The 23,689-nt window shown below is 35.7% G+C and overlaps 1 protein-coding gene across 1 annotated transcript in view; it reads left to right on the top strand.

Annotated features, from left to right (window-relative positions):
- The window catches only part of AHR (aryl hydrocarbon receptor), a 65,736-nt gene extending 42,560 nt beyond the window's left edge, over positions 1–23,176 (top strand). Inside the window, exons 4-11 of the mRNA XM_075746065.1 lie at positions 3,456–3,545; positions 5,297–5,420; positions 9,572–9,702; positions 10,616–10,818; positions 12,566–12,675; positions 14,149–14,290; positions 15,114–16,380; positions 20,332–23,176. Of these exons, the coding sequence (XP_075602180.1) occupies positions 3,456–3,545; positions 5,297–5,420; positions 9,572–9,702; positions 10,616–10,818; positions 12,566–12,675; positions 14,149–14,290; positions 15,114–16,380; positions 20,332–20,487 (2,223 nt within the window). The 3' untranslated portion in view covers positions 20,488–23,176. The remainder of the gene's footprint in view (positions 1–3,455; positions 3,546–5,296; positions 5,421–9,571; positions 9,703–10,615; positions 10,819–12,565; positions 12,676–14,148; positions 14,291–15,113; positions 16,381–20,331) is intronic.
- Positions 23,177–23,689: the final 513 nt, after the last annotated feature.

Below are 23,689 nucleotides of genomic sequence, written 5' to 3'. Positions count from 1 at the left end.
CTACAGGATTGTCTTAACTCTTTCTGAGTCATTTCTTAGAGTTGTTTTTTCCCACCTCTTTGCATCTGTTGTTAATAAAGATATTAATATAAAGAAACAATCTTCATAAAGGTCAGCTATGTTAGTTATCTACTGTAAATTTGATGACGAATTGTCTAAAAAACCCAATTTCTCCTTAAAAGACCTTGGCCTTGCTGGAATGGCTTGCTTTCTCAGTGATTTGAAGGAACCCAGAGTTCATAGTATAGGTTCAGAACAAATTTTAAAATGCTTTCAATAACTTTTAGCAATGTGAACCACTTGAAAGCGTTAATGAAATATAGGGTTTTTTTAAAATTCTATAGTCTGTTTTATAGTCTGTTTTAATGTCCTAGAGTGTCAAAGCATATGAAATATAACACTAGGTCTGGATTAAACTCAAGAAATTACTAATATAAGTATTCCAATATTCTAATTAGTTTCACAAAATAGATTTTACTGAGACCTGCAGCTCCATTTGAAATATGCTGATAATCTATCAAGCACAGATTTCAGACGAATGTATCGGAAGTGGCAAATCACTGGGTCAGTCAGAGCCAGTGGTTTGCTTAGAATTAATTTAACTGTTCAAAGGGTAGACATGAAAACGGGTTCTAAAAATCCCACAAAACAATTACTGTAAGCTAATGCTAGTAGAAAATTTTTTCCTAACCAACTAAAAAACTAGGACAGACATGATTTTTCTAACCTTAATAAAGTATGACAAAGAACTGTTACGGAGTTACTGCAGGTGAACAGCTTTCTTTCAAAGGGAAATTATCTAAAAAGATAGAGTATATGGTTTATATAGGAGGCATGTGAAATTTAGTTATTTTTTTATGACTTCTGAATGGAAGTTATACGAGGGAACTGGTATAGCAAACTGCTTTCCAATGGATGATATATTTGTTACTGTAAATTCTGCCCCCCCTTGGGAAGTAAGTAAATAAACTGAATATCTTAAATGAATTTTTGTAAATATTTTTTGTATAAAAAAATTATGAGAAAAAATATGCAGATAGAGTTTCCTTAGGGAATGTAAGAAATTGAGTAATGAAAGTGGGAATTTTCTAGAAGACACTGAGTATCAGTAGATGTAAATATTGGTAAAATCCTTCCTTTCTGCCTAAGCTTGGAAGTCTTTTATGTCACACAATTTTCCATCAATTATAATTGATGATGAACATTTCCTTTTTATTCTCTATTTTTTGCAAAGGTGGTATGAATATATACAATGTTGTTTATATTTGTTTTTACTTGCTCATCAGATGTTTTTTCTTGTTTCCTAACAAACAGAAAATTGTGTCTTTAATTTCTGACATAGAAACTGTCTTACCAATTCAATATATTATTGTGGAAGTAGAGATCAAATACATAGATGTGCCCTCCTTAAAATTAGAAAAGCTATATTACCTTTAAAATTATTAAATTATTTCAAAGTCTTATTTTAGATATATGATCTAGTCTAAGCAAGTTTATGATATGAAGTGCAAGTCAAATGATGACATCTAAGAAATTTTTAAAACCTCTTAATTTTCACTAGCAATGAACAGTTCTGTAATTACCTTTGTATCACGAATATTGAGAGTATTTTTGTAGAAGCACAAATATTATCTCCAATGCTCCAGAATAATAAACTTACTGAGAAATTTCATTATGCCTTTAAAGATAATTATTTTAGGATTGCATTTTGCCAAAACCTCCATCGAACCAATCTCCCATTTACTTGTGTATCCTGGATACCTGCATGTTTTAAGGAACTTCCCATAATTTGTTGCATTAGATTTTAGGGCAAACAACTTGCATTTTACAGAATTTTTGGCTTAGAGAAGGCATCTGATTTCTGCAGTAACAATCATGTTTCGAGATGAACTGCATACCAAAGCCACTGTAAAATGTGATGGAATTCCAGGTACAGGAGCTGAACGTAGCTTTGTATGAAACAGAGCAGAAGAACCAATTTTAACATGTGGGCCAGAATTAGATATTGTGCAGCTTCCAGACTTTTTCTGTCAACCACTTGAGGTGAAATGCTCTGCAGAGTAGGTCAGCAGAGGACACAAGCACCTGCCATTGCAGCATTCTGCTCCCTTGGAATTACTCTGAGTTTAATCAAAATGAAGTATTCTATGTAACTACTCGAGTTTTCTTGGATTGGCTACACTATTTAATTTCAGATTTATTTTTTTTTTCTTAGCTCATACTGTATTCAGGTAAATTTCACTACTTATATAAAGAGTTTTTATAGAGCTCACAACTGTTTATGAGAATAGATTGAGAAACATATACACATTAAATAGGAGTTGTTCACAACATTTAAAGACCAGTCATTTAATCAGATATTTAACTTGACTTAATTAGACCATATTAGTAAAAGAACAAGAAATAGTAAAGCCACACCTCTGCAAAATATGGAAAAGCAACCATGGTGGTTAACATAGCGTAGGGCTGGGGGAGTTAATGTTTAAGGAAGAATGATGCTGGCTGATAATAAAAGTATGTTGTTACGGTAAGATATAGGATATCCTTCACTTACTTTACATTTTCTATGTTATAATAATTTTGCATAATAAAGATTTTTTTAAAAAATTTGTTTTGAGTATGCTGGCCAAATTTGACTTTGAATGCAGCTGAGGAAATTAAGTGGCAAAATATACTTAATCCAGTCCCTCGAGACAGCCTTTTGTTAAATCTTGACTGAAATCCATAGAAGTAAATCAGCACCTTTCAGATGAGCTGCCAAGTCACAAATGTACTGTTTGCTATCACAACAATTGCCATGAACCGTATTGATTGAGAGCTCAGATAAATACCCTTTGCGTGACTTTGAGTAAGGAGCCACTTAGTCTGCTGCTTCATGAAGGGGGAAATCTCTTCAAAAACATTGTTTACTTGCAACAGTCCGCTTGTGCAGAGGTTTTCTATTTTAAGTAAGCTATAAAATGTTTTTCTGGACTTTATAGGGGATCTTGATCGCTTGATTTCCTGTCCATTTAGGCCCGTCTGCGCTATGAATAGAACAAATTTTGGGAATGGGTTTGTGACGTGGTTCCCATTGGTGCTGTGGACAGCTGGGTGTAGGCAAGGCTTGAGCCACGCAAGCATTGTGAATTAGATAAACCTATAGTTGTTCATACTGCTGTCCCTCGTCTCCTCCAACCAAGAGTAAATAAAAGTCATCAACAGGCTTTGGCTTGTCCTCTGAATTTTCCAAAAGAACTTTTTTTTTTTGTTCATTAGATGCCGTTTTCTTCATTGTGCCACATATACTGTAGAGGGATGCAATGAAGAATCCTTCTGTTTATGCTATTAGATAATGATATGTTTTTGCATGCTTCACATTTAATGGGAGACTAGGGTATAGGTAGACTTACAGCCACAATAATTATCTGGAATTTTGTCTCTGAAGCTGACAGATTGGTGTGTTTCCTCCCCAGGCATTAAATGGTTTTGTATTAGTTGTTACAGCCGATGCTCTGGTTTTTTACGTCTCTTCCACTATCCAAGACTACTTGGGGTTCCAACAAGTAAGTATATTTTTTCATCTTATTTTTTTTTTGCAGAGGTTTTGCTTAATTTCAGAGGGCATCAGTGTTCATGTTTAGGGTCCAATAGTTATGAAATAAAAATCTCGGGTACTTTGTGTTGGATTACTCTGAAACCATATTACTTTTCTATCAGCTTACATAGCTGAACTGGGACCTGAGGCCAAACACAACAGGAATATAATTTCCAAAGTTGAGTTAGGCAAGATAGGAAATTTTCACACTTAATTAGTCTTTACTGGAACAACTGTCTGAAATTTATACTGTGGTGTTACCCAGTTTATGATGCTGAGTAAGACATAATTCAATGTGAAGGTAATTATTTTAATAGAAACCTTTCATATAAAATTAACTCCATATGCCTCAAGGTTTTAAGTATCAAATGAGTGATTTTAGTATTTTTAGAATTTTAGTGTTCTCTTGCTCATATTTACTTTCTTTCCTTATTTATTTCAAAACAAGCATTTGTTATCTACAGTATGGTGCAGATCACGTATGGCTAACTTCCTTGGGCTTGCAAGTCAGGTACCAAAGTAGTAAAGACCAAGACCCAGTGGGCAAATGTTGCCTTCCTTAGAGAGCTCCTGGGATTAGTTTATGTTAAGATGATAGAAGCTTATAGTTATCAGTTTATATCTTTGGGTACTGGATGATGATAGATTCAGTTGCTGTCTAAAAATAGGGAGAAACTCTGCTTGGTCTGCAATTTTAGCTAACTGATAAGAGATTGGGGAATGTTTGTGTAAAAGAAAATGTTCCAAACAAAACATTATTATTCCAGGGGTTTCAGATTCTTTCAGTGTGAGGAATGAAGAAAAAAGCTTGGAAGACAAATTGGGCGTAAAATTTGTGCATGATATAGAAGTGAAGTCTTAAAGTTACAAAAATTTGCATTTCTGGCAATTTATTCTGGAAAATACTGATTTTTTTATGAAATTCATCAAAGCAAAATTTGAGCTAGGCTTCTGCTTTTGCCAGCTTGTCTTAATTTTTTTAGATCTGTTCTATTTGAAATATTTTCTGTTTATATAGTGGTTGGGTTTTTGATCCATGCAGAAAACAGGCAATGTAACTCCTCTCAGTTGACTGAGGCTTTTCTTGAATATTTTGGGTGGTTTTTTCCCCTTAATTTCTTTCAACCACTGATCCTGGCTGTTGTAGCTTTGTCTTTTGGATCATATTCCTAACCATGCAATTGGAGATAAGAGCTTAATAATTACAGATTTTAATGCATCCTTAAGGAGTGATGAAGCTTTCGGGCTGTGTTCATAATCTACTTGGTTTAGTTTTGGAAGTTGTTAGGTTCAGGCTCTTTGGCTTCTTTTGTATTCCTGTAGCACCTAGAATGGGTCAAGTCCCAGTACCAACTGGCAAGTACTTTATTTACCAGTATATAAAATTAAATGATTTAAACAAAACCTAAGCATAACAGTTCCAGGCTTGCTTAGATAAAAGCAAGTAAAGAAATACTTGACATAATGTTATTTTTTTCTAAGGTAATATTTTTTTAATTATTATTATTTCTCATGTTTGCAGTCATGAAAGTGACTGAACTCTTCTCTGTGCTGCCAAAAATTGTTTCGTGACGCTTTCCCACATGTGTGCAAAAGTATATTTTTATCCCCAAGCAAAATGGATTTTGCTACGTCCATAGCAGTGCTGTCAACCAGAGAACTTATATCATATTGTCATATAAGTTTCTTATTCTCTTTTTCCCACCTTTTTGTACGTAGTCTGATATTATACACCAGAGTGTGTTTGAATTGATTCACACGGAAGACAGACCTGAGTTTCAACGACAGCTACATTGGGCATTAAATCCTGCCCAGTCTGCAGATTCTGGACCAAGCGTGCAAGGTGAGAATGCAGCCAATTTATGTGTTTGCCTGCCTGATTAGTTGGTGTTTTTCAATTTGTGTATGTAAAAAGGGTTAGATTCTTTTACATGAACAAAGAAAGAAATAAAATCTTTTCAACTTATTTGAATTTTATGGACATGTTTAGCCAACTTTTTTTTTGCGCTTTAAATAAGCACTGCTATTCATAGCACAGCACCATTAAAATACTAATTTTGCTTTAAATTTGGAGCATAGATGACTGAATGTGTCCTGTGTCTGATCAGTAGTCCTGCGGCAAATAGCAAAGCAGATAATCCTGCATGTTTGCATTGCAGACAGGGCAGTAAGAATTGGACAGTTTCTTTTGGTGACATAAGGAAGTTTGATTTTTTTTTTTTTTTTCCTGTGTTAGCCCTCAATTACATGGCTCGTCTTTAGTGACTGTTTGAATGAGAAAGTGATTTCTCTGAAGTAATGATCTCTCAATGCAATAGGATACAATTTGGTATAGCAAACAGCTGCTGGCACTCAGAAACCAGATTTTTATGTGGTGGTTTACTGTTTGCTTCAGAGTGAAATGGTGTTCTGTAGTGCTTAAGCAAGTGCACATGAATTTACAAAAGGTTGTGATTGAAAAGTACGATGCCAGGCTGACTTGGCATCAGGTTCGACTGAATGACAGAAGTGCTGAGCAGGATTATAAACAATCATTTATTTTGTACGTTGCATTCCTAGCTTACTAGAGGCTGCTAATTATTTTTGGGCCTCTAGTAGCGTAAAATGTTTGGATGTTGAGGCTTTTTAAACTGAATTTGGATTTAGAAGAATAACGCTATGATCATAAGGATCCCCTCCCCATTTTCGCTAATTTAATCTATTTCCTTTTTGATACAATCAGCTTGCATTATGTAGGTATTTATAGACATTATAATTCTGCTCAGGCTTAAGATTCTAGTCTGAGTTTGGAACTAATTCTGCTTCAGTCAGCCTGGGCTGGTTACTTCTCACTCAATACTCTGGTATGCCCTAGACCACTGGTGTCCTTAGTTGTTTACTGTGCATCCCAGACGCTCCTCCCAGCCCCGTCATGTTCCCAGAGAAGTTTGCAATATCTTGATTTTTCAATCCCAAATACCTGTTTTGCAGCACCACGTTTGGGTTATCTTTTAACATTTGCTTGCTACACAACCATGTATGGTCTTGAGCTTAAAGAGAAAGAAAAGGATTTAATGCATCACGAGTTCTGCACGTTGCTCCTTGGTGTCAGTAAGCTCCAATGTCAACTTCGCGAGGGCTATGGGTTCTACTCCCTGTAGTATTAGCCAGTAGTTTTGCTCCAGGGATTGCAGATGCGCTGTAAGACTCTGCCTTCTTACAGTGAGTCACATCTCCAAGATTCTGGTGCTAAAACCTCTCTGCCTCCTGTCTGCCTGGGAAAGTGCAGCAGTATTCCTGTCACAAATGTAGGAGGCTTGGGCTCGAAGCCCGTTCCGTCCTGTTTTGAGTTCTGTTCCCCTCTTCTTGTAAGCTACAGACTGTGTTCCTTCTTCCACCAAAGCTTTGTTCACTCTTGGGAGCTGCCCATTTTACTCAGGAAGTTGACAGAGGCTTGAGAGAACCCAGATGAGATACCTGCATTCAAATTTCAGCTCTTATACTGAGTTGCTCCTGTGGCAGAAATGCTGAAGGGCATCCCTACCGCTGCCAAGGCTGCCAGCAGAAAGCCCTGCACTGCTTATTGGATACTAGAGCTACACTTGGTAGGCACTCCTCAGCCAGAAGTTTTATCTAAGTTGGAGGACTTAATCAGAGCCCTTCGAGGAGCGTGCTACTGATGAGTCAAGTCTTTCCCTACATCCTCTCCAAGAAGTTGCCCATAGTCTCATTAATCTCCATGAAAGTATCAGCTGAACAAACATGCGTAGGGCCTTTAAAGTACCCTAAACTACTCAGTGCTCTCAGTTTGCTCCTGCCTGGCCAGCAACTCTTGCAGTCAGCTCTTCTTCTGACAGTAGCCATCTGTTGATACCAATTTTTTCAGCCTCACTAGCTGGCACTTTTCTCAGTAGTAGTTGGTCTTGCAGGAATAAAGTTATTGCAACAGAAAAGGAACACAAATATTGGGATTTCTTGGGGGAAAAAATGTTTTAGTGACTTCCTTGGTGCTGACACATGTGAAACACGAATGTTGATATATGCAGTGTATTAACTGTTTTGAGAGATGTTGAGTAATGTATATGCAGGGATTCTCAAGGATGTCAGAGTTGCCATTTCTGAAAGATGAGTTGGGATTTGCAAGCTGTTTCTTTGCCCTTTCTTCATAATCATTGCTTCTTCAGAGAGCATCTAACCCGTTTCAGCACCTCTTGGGAGAAGCGTTGCCTCAGAAGTGTTGAAAATTCTCACCAAGAATTAGGCAATTAAAAAAAATCTGCAGCAGTAGGAAGGAAGGAAGTTTGCTTTTTTTGAGAACCATCCATATGACAAGTGTGGGAATTTGTTATTTTCTAATATCAAAGTTAGGTGGTAACTATCTTGGACTACAAGTATTTGAGTTTTTGTACCTGTGGGATCAGCTCATAGCGGTAGTTTTAGCCAACACACAGTTCTGCAGATGGCTGCAGTTTCAGATTATCTCTTTCCATACACACTATCAGTTAGGGCATTTCTTTTCCTCCATACCTTGAAGTTTGTTCAGCAAAAAAAATGACCCTGCATAGTAGTTCTTTTAAGAAAAAAAAAAAGTATATCCTGATTTTATCTGAAAAGCTAGATAACCAGCATTCTTGGATTTATATGGCTTTAGGTTGCAAGGCCTCTTGGTGAGCCATCAGCAATCTCATGTGACTCCAGTTCCTTGAATTAATAGGACATTAAATTGAACTGGCTTTTGGTCATGATTTGTTTTCCTTTGGGGTTGATTCCCCATTGTACAAACCACCTAGCCTATCTGTAAGTTTTTCCAGCTGTTCAAGAGACAGAGTTGTGTTCCAGAGAACATAATGTGGTGTGTGATTGCGTGACATGCTCTCCCTGACTTCATCTCCAAGTCTAAAAGGTCAATATGAATTCTTTCTCAAAATCTGTATTCTTCTTTTGTCTATACATGGCAATCAGTTTTCTTGGAGTATCAGGACTATGTTTTAAATTGCAGAGTATTTAGCACTCTAAAATAGCATTTTACACTTTTTTCTGAATTTTCTGTGTCTATGAATTCCTAGGGAATTTTGTGAGGTTTTTTTAATATGTATTACAAACAAGATCACTTAGCTAAATTTGCTGTGTGTAGACATGCTCTGGTAACTCCATATATGTAGCCTCATGCAGAACATATGTGTTCTGTCAGAAGTTTATTGATTTACCTTCTGGTTTTACTTTATATTCCAAATGTTTTAAGTCTATTTTCTAAATGCTGCTTAGCAGCAAACGCTTGTCCTGAAATGGCAGAAGAGTATCACATTGTTATCCTAGTTGTCAATCATGTTTTTGAGCCTTGGTTGGTTTGGTTTGGGTTTGGGTTTTTTTCTGATAAGTGCTCCATCTTTCTCTGGAGAGGTAACTATGGTGTTTTCTTGATCAGCACAGTCCAGAGATATTTTCACTATTGAGTAGTTCTTTTTTGCATCCATTAGAGAAAGTGCTCGCACTGATTTATTGTGATGGTTCTCTAAAGATGCTTCTTTTTATTTATTGTTACTGACAGCTTTCACCAGGCTGTCTGGAAAGTAGCAGTTTCACAGTTTGATACCATCTACTGAGCTTTTGAATACTCAGTTCCTATATTTACTATGACCGGGTGCCTACTTTTGCAGATCCCGCCATTGCCAATATGTGGGGTGCTCTCTGCAACTGATTCAGAATTTAGGTTGTTGACAAACGTAATGAATGGATTGGGGGGAAAAAAAAAATTAAAAAATTAAAAAAAAAATAAAGAAAATTTGCATGCAGTTTTCAAATAGCATAGCCTGTAAGACAAAATCCTGTCCGAAGAACTGATACTTAACCTCATGTGGTAATCAGTATATGTTCTGAGGATGTTTCCAGTTTACATTGTTCTTGCTCAGGTCACGACCTAATGCTTTGTTTATGAGACGGAAGGTGATTTGTTATAGATAGCCTTCACTAGGTGTTCTTCTAAAAATAATCCTTATAAATAATATTTTCCTGTAGGAGATAATGGCTTTTCACAGCCAGCAACCTATTATAACCCAGACCAACTTCCTCCAGAGAATTCTTCCTTTATGGAAAGGAATTTCATCTGCAGGTTACGATGCCTCTTGGATAATTCATCTGGGTTCCTGGTGAGTATGGAGTTATGTAAAAACTTCCACACAAGCTTGCAAGTTGGAAATCTGCATTATCCCTACAAAATGTACAGCAACATACTTTATTTGTTAAGTCTCTGTAGATATCTGGGCTGCTTAAACCAGTATGTTTCAGTCAGTGACACTAAATGACAAGTAAAGATTGTATTGTTGGGTTACTCTTCAACATGTTGTTACAATCAGGTGCAAATTCCCTCATTTCTCATGGCACAGTTTCTTCTGTGAAATACAAATAAGCATCTGCTTTTGTAAAGTACTGTGTGATTTGTGGATAAAAAAGCATTACAAAGATTACTTTCTGTTGGGTACCTTGAAATGCAATAAGTTATAATAACTAGCAGAACTATGGTTTTCCCTTACTTGGGAAAGTCTGTGCTTACTCTTTTTTAATATACTTTTTGTTTGTCAATAGTGTAGATTTTAAAAGAAATAATATGGGTTTATCACCCTCGAAGTGACTTCTTACAAAAAGAATTGTTTATAAAAGATTTTGCAATTGTACACATTTACATACTTTATACTAATGACTGACAGAAATGCAAGAGAAATAATGTAATGTTACTTGTATGTATATATAATGCTGTGTTCATTGGAATACTGGGAGATCCAGTTGGCATTTGCTATTATACATTTGGGTTTTTTTGACAAAACAACCTTCCCATTATTACTAATAAACTCTAGTGAGTTTATTAGTAGATCTCTGAGTGACATGCTCAGGAGTACAACAACGGTATTCTGTACTTGTTAGCTAACTTTCATGTATGCCATGCTACAGAGCTTGAATCTGATGGGTCTGAAAAAAATTTTAAAAATTTTTTACATCATAACAGAAATGTCTGACTCTTAAATATCTCCAACATAAACCAGTTACTTTTTTCTTGATCCTAAGGCTATGAATTTTCAAGGACGATTAAAGTTTCTTCACGGACAAAACAAGAAAGGGAAGGATGGTGCCACTTTATCTCCTCAGCTTGCTCTGTTTGCAGTTGCAACTCCCCTGCAGCCACCATCTATCCTTGAGATACGAACCAAAAACTTCATCTTCAGAACTAAACACAAACTGGATTTCACACCTACTGGCTGTGATGCAAAGTAGGTGTCAATTCTTCTGCATAACACTCTACTCTCATGCTGATGAGATAGGTTTCAAGTATGTTTTTGAAATCCAAAGCTGGTTACTGTTTCAATCGATACTGATGATTGTTTCGGAACTGTTAGGATTTTTCTCTTCAGCCCTGCTAGTGAGTAAAGAGAAACAGGATTGTCATAGTGTACTTCCTTGAAAAGGCATATTGCTTTCTGACTCTCGATCATTAAAAAAAAAAAAGCCAAACCTAAAAAAAACCCAAACCCAAGACAAAACAAAAAGCCCAAAAGACAGAATACTAGTGAATTAGGGAAGAAGAAAAGTTTAGTGTTTAAATCTGTTTGAAGTTTGGTTTTAGAACTCATAGAACAAGTGTTTCATTTTGTTCTACATGCTTATTTTCTCCTTCAGTTCAAATAGATTTAAAACATAATGGAAACATTATTTGCTTCAAAATAAACAAATGAAGTCCTTTTTTTATAGTATGACTTTTACCCATTTCCAAGTCATCCTTTTTCCTATATAAAAACTGGAAACACTATTGTATTACTAGATCAACATAATGTGACTATGCATCAACATGGCAAGAAGCCCGTTAAGATGCTTCTTTATCAAAAGAAAATCCTCTGGCCTCCTTCCTTCCTTCTCCCTTCCCTCCTATTTTTGACTGATAATGCTTTCAGCTTTCAGCCTCATTTTCAGTAGAATCTCTCACATGGATTTCCATGCCTACTTAGAGAATAATGTAGAGTCGAATTAGTATTCTGTCTACTTATAAACCAAAATGTTTTTCTTGGGATCTATAAACTGATAGAAGTAAAAGTTAACAAAATTTTAACACAGGCTTTTTTTTTCTCTTTGATTTTATTCATTGTGCTTCACTTGAAACCTTCAATTTTTGTCACGTTTTATATCTTTGCATATATTGTTCCACATCCCTACTTTTTCTCTTTTTTTTTTTTTTTCCTTTTCTCTTTTTTTTCATTTTTCTTTTTCTGTCTTTGGATCTCCATTTCTTTGTTCCAAATCCTGTCTCGGGCTTTTTTTGATTATTTCATTCTATCATGTTTCTCCTAGTGCTCACACAAATGCTGTTAAGTTCTTCATCTACTTGACCTCTAGTAAAGTACTCTAGTTTTAGCTACCAGGGTCAAACGTGACTCTATTGCCAGTACTCCTCTGAGGAGCTTCTTAGAAAGCTTAAATGCAAACGCAGGGGTCACAGGCCACGCAATAGCAAAAGGGGTGTAGTTCTGAGATACACCCTGTTTCGAATTTTAAGCTACTAAAAATACTAATTTAGGCAAGAAGTTTTAGGTAACTCAGGTTAAGCCCCTAATTCATTCTACATGCAAGCACCTGTAGGTAAATGCTATGAAATAGGGCTAAGCAAATGGTGTCTTTCATTGTAACAAATGGGAGCTGCCTGCTAGAAGTGAATATGTTCAAAAGTGTGGAATTAAGAGTGCAGCTGAGCTGTAGACATACTCTTTATTTTTTTTTTTAATGATCTAATATTTTTGTGAACCCATTCCTAGTCACTGAAGGCAACCTGGGGGACTAGTAAAAGTTTTATGATTTGTTAACTGTATTTTTTATTAGAACTGTCATGCTTCTGCATACAATTGATACTGCAACAAAATGTAGTTTGCATTTACATCTGAAATGTTATAGCCAAAATTAACTTGCTTGGCATTCATTCTGTGAGTTGGTTCATCAGCAGTGTTGCAATTTTTTGTTTTTACCTTCCAGAGGAAAGATTGTCCTGGGATACACTGAAGCAGAGCTGTGTATGAGAGGAACAGGATACCAGTTCGTTCATGCAGCTGATATGCTTTATTGTGCGGAAAATCATGTCCGAAGTAAGCTTCATTCCCTAAAAAAGGCTGAAAAATCAAAGCATGGATTATATTCATACTGAAAAAATACTATGAAGTACTCTTTAAAAAAAAAAAGAAGTGGTCATTAATAAAAAGAGCACTATTCATTTAATGTGATCTTTCTATCCTTATAAAAACTTAAACTGTAGGAAGAAATATTTAATAGACCCTTTAGGTTATATATTCCAGTTTCTGTCACATCTTGCTCTTCTCACTTCCTTCTCTGCTCAACCCAACTTCTGCTATTTCAACAACTTCCTTTGGGCACAGGGACTATTTCAAAGACAGCTTTCCTGTTAGAAAGTTAAACAAAGCATTTTCTTTCGATATCAGTGTAAGGTTTTTTTTTACAGAAAATCATCTCTGATTTAGCATGCTAGTGTCCTATATGTTTCTGGTTTTGATTCTTGGCAGCTTAATGTGGTTTAAGTAACAATGAGAGAAGTATAATGTTTTAAGCTAAGGAAATAAGTATCAGCTATCTGAATTGTAACTATTTAGCAGACTTCTTTGTTTTATTATTAGCTGTAACGTATTTGTCTTTGGCAGTTACAGAAACGTCTTCAGGATATTTTGGTGCTGCTTCTGCAACTTCTCTTGAAAAACTGTTTTTTCTTTTGTCCCCTTACGTACAATTAAATAACCTCCCTCTGTAGATTAATTCTTAAACTATATTAAGAAGGTTTTCTGTTTCAGGTATAGCTCAGTCACTGTTGCCTATCAGTGATTTTATTTGTTACTCTTAAGGAATAAGAAAGAAAATATTTCCAGAATAGAATGGGATGAAATTTTGGGTTGAAACTTTATCTTAAAACTGGTTTTGCTCCATTTCTGATACTAAGATAAAAAAAAATTCTTTTCACAAAGATTATTTTTTGTTAGGATTCTTAAACTTTCCTAATATTTTTATTTAATTTTTTTCTGTCTAGAAATGCAGTGTTTTCAGCAACGTACAACAAAAATGTAGTATGTTTATCAAGCATTGCTAGTGAAGTGGTAGTAGGAATGAAAAATAATGGATTTTGAATTTCCTCTGCATTAACCAGTCAACATGTGGAAGAACTGGATTCAGAGCTAATGTGTTTTCTAATTTCTTAAGTAATAGTCACTTTTCTGACTTAGACTTTTGTCATTTACATGATCTAGTATTTATTAATTTCTGTTATTGCAGAAATAATGAATGAAGAAGCTCCGTATAGGATGGTGCCAGTCTGCAGTGGCTACCTTACAATTGCTTGCATTTTGGCTTTTATTTTACCAGTAAATTAAAGTAGACATCTTAAAGTGATCGATCATGCTGTTTCACTAGGAGTACATTAGTGCCACACAGCAATGAGTGATTGAGGACATGAGATTTGTAAAAGTGCTGTACAAATGGGTAACTTTCATGACATGCCAGGTTTTCCTATTTTTGTTCATTGGACAGTAAACAGTATGTTTACTCTTTAACTCTAGTGATGAAGACAGGTGAGAGTGGAATGACTGTGTTTAGACTTCTAACCAAAGAAAATCGATGGGCCTGGGTACAGGCAAATGCACGTCTTGTCTACAAAAATGGAAGACCAGATTACATCATTGCCACGCAAAGACCTCTTACGTAAGTCATCATTGTATAAAGCAGTATACTTCCAGAACTGAAAACTTTTGAACTTGTTTATATTCAGAAAGGAATTCTTTATTTTTAAATAAACCCCCTTTAAATCCGGAACTCCAAAAAGAAAACATATTTTAATTTGCTAACAAACATTGAAAAGAATTCTGATATTTCAGTACTTATGTGGCATAGTTCTTTATGTGTAAAACTTCAGACATTTTGTTTTCATATAAAGAGTAAGAGCAGTGGTACAAGCACCAGGGTATTCCATCCAGCCTATTTTTAATTCAGTATCCCATTAGCAAAAATTAAGAAATCCAACTGGAGTTGTGTAGAAGAAACAACAGATAACAAAGAAATTAAGTCCTTTATGGTGCTGAACTAAATTCTACATAATATAGAATTCAGCATTATTCTACAGCTTAAATAATTTTTGCTAAGGAGTCTATAAAATGGAGAAGGAGAGATAATTCAGTATCGAAGTATTCATTTACTGCTATGCCAAGAAAAACATAATGCATGGAATGAAGCCCACTTATTTTCATTTCAGTTCATAATGCACAGAAAATACTGTATGTTATCTAGATTTAATTACAAATGTAATATATAAAGGTGGTATTACAATCATAAGCTCCTTATTTCATAATCTGCGTCTTGGTTTAACTCAGCCAAGTTGAGCTGGAATAGCTAGGAATTTGAAAAATGCCTACAAATAGAATAGGTCTCTCTTTCTTTTTTATATTAATTCCAGGGGACAGAAAGATCACAGTAACTGTTTAGTACTGCAATATTATGCTATACATATATATATATGATTTATTTTCAGAGATGAAGAAGGGGCAGAACATCTACGGAAGCGTAACATGAAGTTGCCCTTCATGTTTGCCACTGGTGAGGCTGTGTTATATGAGGTATCTTTCCCTGTGTCGAGCCTTATGGATCCCTCTCAGGTGAAGAATAAAAGCACGACGGGAAAAGGAGCCAAAGCAACGCTACACAATGATTCTGTGGATCCAAACTCCCTCCTAGGTGCCATGTTAAGGCAAGATGAGTCTGTGTATCTCTGCCCTCCGGCATCACATAAACTTTCCTTTGAGCGGAACTTCTTTGCAGACAGCAGGGATGAACTGAGCGGTGTTGTTAGCAGTGACTGGACAGATAATCTCCTACCTGCTGGAAATCACAACGTTCTCAAACGGGAGCTAATGGAGTGTTCCCAGGACAGTACTGTTCCGCTTCCTGAAGATAGTGCAGCACTCTTTCAAGATAACAAAACCAGTGATTTGTACAGCATCATGAAAAGTCTGGGTATTGACTTTGAAGATCTAAAGTGTATTCAGCAGGATAAGGAGTTTTTTAAAACTGAATTATCTGGTATGGATGATATCGGGGACATCGACATAACTGATGAAATCCTGACGTATGTTCAGGATTCCTTAAATAAGTCTGACTTCTTATATTCAGGCTGTAACCAGCAGCAGCCCCTGGTCCAGAATGAAGGTTGCTTGGTACAGCAAGAGTTAGATCCACATCAACTTCATCAGCACCAGAAACAGCTTGTGGAGCAGCAGCAGCAGCAGCAACAGCAGCTCTGTCAGAAGATGAAACATATGCAAGTCAATGGGATGTTTGCAAATTGGAGCTCTGGCACCAGCATGCCTCTTGGCTGCTCGCAGCAGCCACCCCAGCAATATGTATTCCCTGGCATGCATGCCACTACGTCTGAGTTGTCTTACAAATCAGAAGTAAACACTTCCCCTTATGCGTGTACACAAGAGTTTATTCCTTACAAGCAACCCACAGCGATGATGCCACAGCTTTCTAATTTTGCTCAAATGGATTTCCCTGTAACAAGTTTTGACAGACCGACCTATTCTGCTTCTTCCAGCTTGGAGGATTTTCTCAGCTGTTTGCAGCAAGTCCCTGAAAATCATGAGTGTGGGATAAACTCTGAGTCGGTTATGCTAACTCCTCAAACATGCTATGCAGGCGCTGTTTCTATGTACCAGTGCACACAAGAAGCGCAGCCCAGCTGCATGGATCAAATGCAATATGATCCGATGATAGCAAGTCAACAAACGTTGTTGAACAAGGTAAGGTAAACAGCATTGTCATATTGCTTGCATTTTGAATCGTGTTTTTATTGTTTTAGACAGCTACCAGGATGCAGAGTTTGTCGTAATTGAATCACTGAGTTTGAAACTGATGAGTTAGCAGCATGTGAATGTCCTTGTTTTATTTATTCGTTAGATTGAAGAGAGTTGCATTTGGTCAATTTTTTTAATGCAAATGTATCCACATCCTGGTAGCTCTCTTTGACAGTATTAAAGCAAGAGTGAGTGAACTAGTCTGTTGTACCTACCAGCAAAGGAAAAGCAGATTGGTCAAAAGCTTGGAATTTGCTTATATACCTTTTTAGTGGAGTGGAATGATGTCAGTAATATTGTCTGGCACATTCATTTTCATGAAATGTGTTGTAAGGATCCAGAAAAGTATCTTTTTTTTTAAATGTTAAGTGTTCTCTAGCTACTCAGATTCTCCAATGATTTTAGGATTGCTTATTGTATCAGATTATAATATCACATATTATATATGAATGCTGTGAACTATTGCATTTCTACACATGATGATACTGCAAAATTATTTTTATATATTGCCATAAGTGAAAGTCAGCTTGTTCCTCAAGCTGCTAAATTGTCTGCTGAAAACAAAAGAGCAGGAAAAAATTATATTCACAGTAGGTGAGTTGGACCTTTTTCACATTGTGCTTAGGAGAAGACACAATAAATGCCGTACAAGAGGAGCCTGGCTGTAGCACAGACTACAGTTTTAAGCACAGTTCTTCATAGGAAAAATTAACTTAGAAATAAAAAAATTCAATTAATGAGGCAGTTCCTGAGTCTGAATAACCTTTGTTGAAGTACTTTAAATTGTACCGTTTATTTCTGTTAATGCTTCTCAAGAGCCACAATTCTTTTTTTTTTCTTTAACCTCGAGTTAATGTTCTAAAGTACTGATCCTACAAATGCTTATGCACATGCATAAGCATTTACAGAATTAAAGTATTAATTGGCATTTAACCTACACAAAACAGAGGTGAGGAATGCAAGTAGAACATACGCAGTTTTTCGGTATGCTTAATACAAGTACAAAACATATCCTTTTTAAAACTGCTTCACTACTGGAAAAAAATAGAATTGCAGAAAATTAGCTAAAATATAGGACAGTTCAGCAAGATAAATAGTTTCTGCCCGAGGGCTGAGATAGCATGAAGTGACTTTGGCAAACTGCAGTGCGCAAGCTTGGACAGTGCTTGGCTGTATGTTGCCTGGCTGTGGTCAGTGTTGTTAGTCCTTCATAGTGCTTGATAATAGACCTGCAGAGCAGTTCCAGGGTCATCCCAGTTCGTCCTTTATAATAGTATAGAATTGTTCTTTTTACAAAAGCTATACTGGTGTGGTGCATCAGTTTTGAACAGCCAGCACATAAGCAATTCAATTTCTTTCTTTGTAATGGTTGGTTTCAAATACGTTTGTTTTGTAAATTATTTTGTTGTTGTGCTGCCTGAATTGCTATTTGCTATTCCCCCTTTTTGTTATTTTCCTGCTTGCTTTTTCTTCTCATCTGTCTGTAAAAAGTTTAATGATTAAGACAACAGCATCTCTGATTGCAATAAATGAATACGTCTATTACTTCATATTTACTAGAATGCTGTACTACAATAATAATATTGTTGTCAAAAGTGAACAAAGGCCGCTTTGTAAAATGTTATCCTTAGGTTGTTCAGAAGTGAACTGAGCCCCTCTTGCTGTGGTATGCCTATGCTGTGTGGATCTGGGTAGCATTGCATCAGCAGAAACCTAGTGCAGAACTGGTGTTAACTTTGTGCACATTAGCTCCTGTTTACCTCGGAAGAGAACTGCTGAACGGTTGTCCAAATGAGCTTAAAAGAGAAGCACGCCTCTTGATGAGATAAAGAAGGTTTATTCCCCCAACCCCTTTTGTAAAAAAAGTGATCGCAGACAACTGATAGCTATCTCCAAGTCCTTCCAGGTCCAAAACTTATGCATGCCAACCGGGTGCAGTGGAGGGTGGGAAGAGACTGCTTGTTCCTAAACCAAATAGCATTGACTTTTGCAGCCCATGCTGCTGTATACTGTGCACGTGGAAAAAGCCAACATCTCTTGTCTCGGACTGTACTCAGTTTTGACCTCTAGTCACATTTGCCAATTAACATTTTTATAGATTGAGGGAAAAGTAAGGTTCTATGTAAACCAAAGTTGTTACGTTGAGAAATGTTTTAATGTAGAAACATGTTTTTTACCTAGAAATGTCATTGCTCCGGAGAAAGTTAACCCTATATACATATATTATATATTACAGAGATTGTGTTTAGTCTTTTATCAGAGGAGTTAAGAATTAAAATATGTGAACCCATTGGAACTAGTAAGTCAGAAGTATAGCTGCTGCATGCGAAGTAATCTTGTAAAATATCACCTGTGCCAAAGCCACGATGGCAGAGAATATACATTTCTTTATTGTAAATAGGGAGAATGTATCACTGCTTATGATAATAAACTTAAGGTTTGATTTTATTGCTAATTGGTAACTTTAGTAAGGATACGACTAAGCAGATAGGATACTACTGTCTGAGCCTACATTGACACAGCCAAACCAAAATAGGGCAGTCTTTGTGGCTGGATTTAGCACACTGACATCCCTGTCAGTGGTTGGAGTCTGGGGGGAGGACAGATGTTGCTATGCAAGCCATGATTGCTATCCTTTCCTCAGCCTTCTAACTCCCATCGATTTCTATGTCAAAAGACTAGGGGATTAGAAAGCCAGAAGGATCTATTGTGGTCATCTGCCTTGACCTTCTGCCTAGCTTGTAATTGCAGTAGGATCATAGCCGATGTAGTCTAAAAACACTTTCAGTGATGGAGAAGGGCAGAAAGGCCTTAGATAATTTGATTGCTTGTTTAAGGTTGGTATTCCTTTATTAAACAGGAGAAACCTTGCTAATTACTAGATTCTGTCTTGAGAATTTTCTTAGAAATTTTAATGAGCGTGCTTATCTTGTTAATGAAGAATATGGAAATAATCTGCTTCTGTCAGAAGTAATCCTAGCTTATGTTATTCTAGCTGTCTTTACAAGTATGGCGACTTTGATTAAAACATAATTCACATGGCTATAATCTTGTTGTTAAAAACTTAGTAGAACTGTGCACGGTTAGTGAAATTTCAGTCTTTGCGTAGAATGAAAAAGGTTTCCAAAAACCAGTGTATTTTGATGAATGTGGAATATATGTTTTTAAGGACAAACCTTGGGTGAATAAGTACTTACGATATAAGCTACTCCTGAAGAGATGATGGAAATGTTTAAAATGCTTTGTTGTATTTTCTTTGCATGACTGAATGGAGTATTTCGTAGATAAAGTGACTTTTCCATAGCATGACAGGAAGCATTACATCAGATGATTAAAATAATCCTATGAACGCTTATGTCAAGACTGATGAAAGCCATTCATTGCTCTTACTTGGCATTGCCAATATGAAGACTGTTTGTCAAAAAAGCCCACCCTATGACAGGATTGAGCGCAATCCGCTTCAGCTTACAAATAGGACTGCGTCTGCATTCCTGGAAGAGCTGTAAAGTCTGGATCCCATTGCCGACATGAAAAAATGTAAATAGGTTGCTTTTAAAAATGTAACAGCTGTATGTAGAAATTAGGAGTGCTCAGTCAGACTATACTTTCTATAAATGGAAACTGTATTACGCTTTAGATAATAGCGATGTTTCTTTACTTAGCTAGAAGTAGGACTCCCACCGACTTAAGCATGGGTAAGTTTGACTGATGATTCAGACCCTACTTTAATGCAAATTGACTTCTCATTATTCATAATTTAAAAAGAAAAAAAATTAAAGCTCTTCATTGTATTTTAAGATGATTTCATCCAATCTGTGTATTTAGGAGGATTTTTGAAAACTTACAAATGAATCAGTCTCCCACACTAACCATTTATATTGTCTTTTTTCCTGCCAGTTCCAAAACGGCTTCAGTGGAGGAAATGTAAATGAAGCATATCCCTCCCAGTTAGATGTGATCAGTAATGCACAGACTGCCACACATCTTCAGCCTCTTCATCATCCGACAGAACCCAGATCCTTCTCAGATTTGGCATCTAGTGGATTTATGTGATTCAGATCTAGAGCTCCATCTGTGATCTTGTCTGGGCGTCAGGTTGCTCTGAGGAAAAGCTTGATAAGTCTATCTTTGAGCGTCGGACTTTAACAGCTAAATTACGTTTTGAGAATATGAGGTTGGTTGCACTATATACTGGTGGATGTGTAATCCAAGACCTGGCTTTTTAGAGTGACAGGTGGAATTAAAACTTCTGACTAAAAGTATGCATGTGCTGTTTTCCATCAGGTTGACTGTGTCTTTGCAGTATGGATTACATATGTACTACAAACTATGTCACGCTATACAACATAAGATAAGGCAAATGGTTTTGTTGTTTAGAAAATAATTGGGCACTTTACAAATAGCATCAATGGCACAAGGAAGATGATTTAACACGTGGATTATTTCCAGACTTTATTTTTAAAAAACTATTAAAAAGCTCTGAATTCATGAGAATCAAAAGCACTTAATTTTAACGCGTACTAAGCTCTTTAATCACTTATTTTGTATTTAAATCCTTTTGTTTTAAGTCTCCATTTCTAGCACTTTAATAGAAGGCTTAATACAAGGATATGATATGCAATTTCAGGTTTTCTATGAGACAGACCCCTTGCATTCCTCCTTTTCTTGTCAACCTTAAGTGCCTCACAATTTAGCTACCTTGTTTCTGATGGGAGCTTATTTTAGCAAAACTCACTATAAATGTCATCCATATTATGTGAACATTTATCTAACATCTACAGTGCTACTGGCTGTATCTTTTTTTCCCCCCCTAAAGATAATTTGTTTAGAGTATGACTTAATTCTTTATCTGTGGATTTGTTACACTATTATCAGGAGTTATTAATGTTCTGAATTTAGTTCAGCTGAAGAGTATTGGTTTATACTGCTTTTCTGCTTTCTTCAGGTAATACAGGGTATATTAAAAAAGCAGATTTTGCTGAGGGGAAGGAGCAGATCCTCAGGATTAGTTTTAGATTATTAATGCTGAAAAACATGTGCCTTATCTTGTGTTAAAATGCTCATAATGTTCTTCAGAAATAATACAAGGCTGCTCTATGCAAATACTTTCATTAAAATGGATATTGAAAAGGATTGCATTTTAAATAAAGGGGAAAGGAGTCTCAATAGCGATTGGTATTGACGTTTACTTTGACTGCAGTTTTCAATGTTTGTAGTGGGGAAAGGGTCAGTTTTGGTTTAAACTTTATCCCTAGCAAATTGCACTGGAAAGTACAGAGAGGTTGTTCTTTTTATGTATGTTGATCCATTTGAAAAGCTTTGTGCAAAATATGAAATTGGGAAAAGAAAATGGTCATTAGAGAAATTCTCCTTGTAGTAGGTTTTATTTTCAGGAAAAAAACCCAACACATCCACAGAAACATTCTGGGTTTTTGTTTTGGTTTTATCTGAGAAGATTGTTAGAATTGCAGACACCAATGTTTGGTGCAAAATAATAATCTACGTGAAAAATACAGAAATGTGTATATGTTCAAAATATTTCATACTCTTGTGTGTTGTATAGTTCATATATAATAAAATGTCTTTGTAAAATATTTTAAACCAGTTAATTTTAAAGTGTTACATCATTATATGTTAAGAACAATTTTATTACATTTGTTATATATAATATAAAATGGCAATTTAGCCAGTTTGTTTAAAACAGGCAAAAGTAAATTGGCTCCCTCCAGACAGTTGTTGATATTGTTTAATACGAGGACAATCACTTAAAATTGGAATCCTTTCATAGCTGAAACATGCTTTCTTTGAAGAAGAGCATAGTTTCTTCAATTCTGTGTGATATGATATGCTAGGCCAAACTTCTAATTCAGTTACAACTGTTCAGATGAATAACTTCAGCAGTTCTTTTAAGTGAAATTACCATATATGAAAGGGACATTAAGGAAGCAATTACTATTCAGGAAAAGCCCATAAAGACATTGTGGGTTGTATTACAAGGTTGATTTTTTTTTTTTAACGTTTCAGATTTTGTTTTCCACACAAGACATCAGTAACAGATTTAATTAATATCATTTGAATTAATTTGTGATTCTGTCTTTTTTATTATTATTATTTTTATTGAAGGTCTTGTTTTAAGCCAATATCTGAAACGTCTTCCATATCTAGCTAGTGTATCATGTTTGCATTTGAACTTGAAAATTAGAAAAATGCTGTAAAACCGGACGGTTTAAAGGGATAATATATGTTTTACATCTTGCAGACCAGTATATATCCTGTTTATGAATTTAGTTAAACCAAATACATGTTGTCCTATCACTAAGTGCCAAGGATGCAGTACTACAACTGTGCTGCCCTACTTACTGTAAACAATTAGTTGTTTATATGCATATCAGCGTATTTTTGTGCATTATCTTATGCATACAACATTGACTGTATTAGTGCACTCTTGATCTGCACCAAACTGTACCTACAGTGCACAGGTGTTTCTAAATTGCATCTCTGTTAGCCTTTCAGGTCTGTTATAAGTAAGATTATAACCCAGCGTTAGTCAGTATTACTATCCATTTTTGTACAAGTTTTCTTAGCTTGTTTTTCTTTCCAGTTCTTATCTCTCCTTTGCTATGCCTGCACATACCATGCAATACACCTCTTGCGTTAAGGTATGGTTTTGTAGCGCTCTTGCTCATCTTCAGTAAAGTTTGTAAGACATAATATATGGTAATAAAATAATCACTTGAATGTAGCTGAAATGTATGTTCTTTTACTGCAAAAATGTTTGATTTCAGCAGTATACAAAAAGATAGATTATCTTACAGTTAGTAGTACCTTTTCAGAGCTTGTCATCTAATAGTTTACAGAACTATTGTTATTTACATCACTGTGGACTTTGCACTTCTCTGAATATTAGATGCAAATACAATGTATATAATTTAGAGTGGTGAACAAATGTGTATTTGTCCATGGAATTAGTATTTTATACTTGCATGAAAATGAGTTTATAAATAAACTTTGTAAATAGTAAGCCACAATTAGCACTTGGAAGGCTTCTATATTCATTGCTTAGTGAGAGTAAATTCACAGCTGAACCGTACTGAGGCAGGAATAAATTTCGGCATAGATGCTGCTAAAAATAAGAAGCATTTTCTGTTTTGAGATTTGTAGCTGGCCATTGGTAACCTATTTACTGTTTATTGCTATTTCATAGATAATGATTTTAAGTTAAGAAAACAATTCTTTTAATTTATTTCTAATTACT

The sequence above is a fragment of the Balearica regulorum genome, chromosome 2 (genome assembly GCF_011004875.1).
Source record: "Balearica regulorum gibbericeps isolate bBalReg1 chromosome 2, bBalReg1.pri, whole genome shotgun sequence".
NCBI classification, from domain to species: domain Eukaryota; kingdom Metazoa; phylum Chordata; class Aves; order Gruiformes; family Gruidae; genus Balearica; species Balearica regulorum.
Note: the sequence above shows the minus strand (reverse complement) of the source record. Positions and strands in the feature narration are given on the sequence as shown.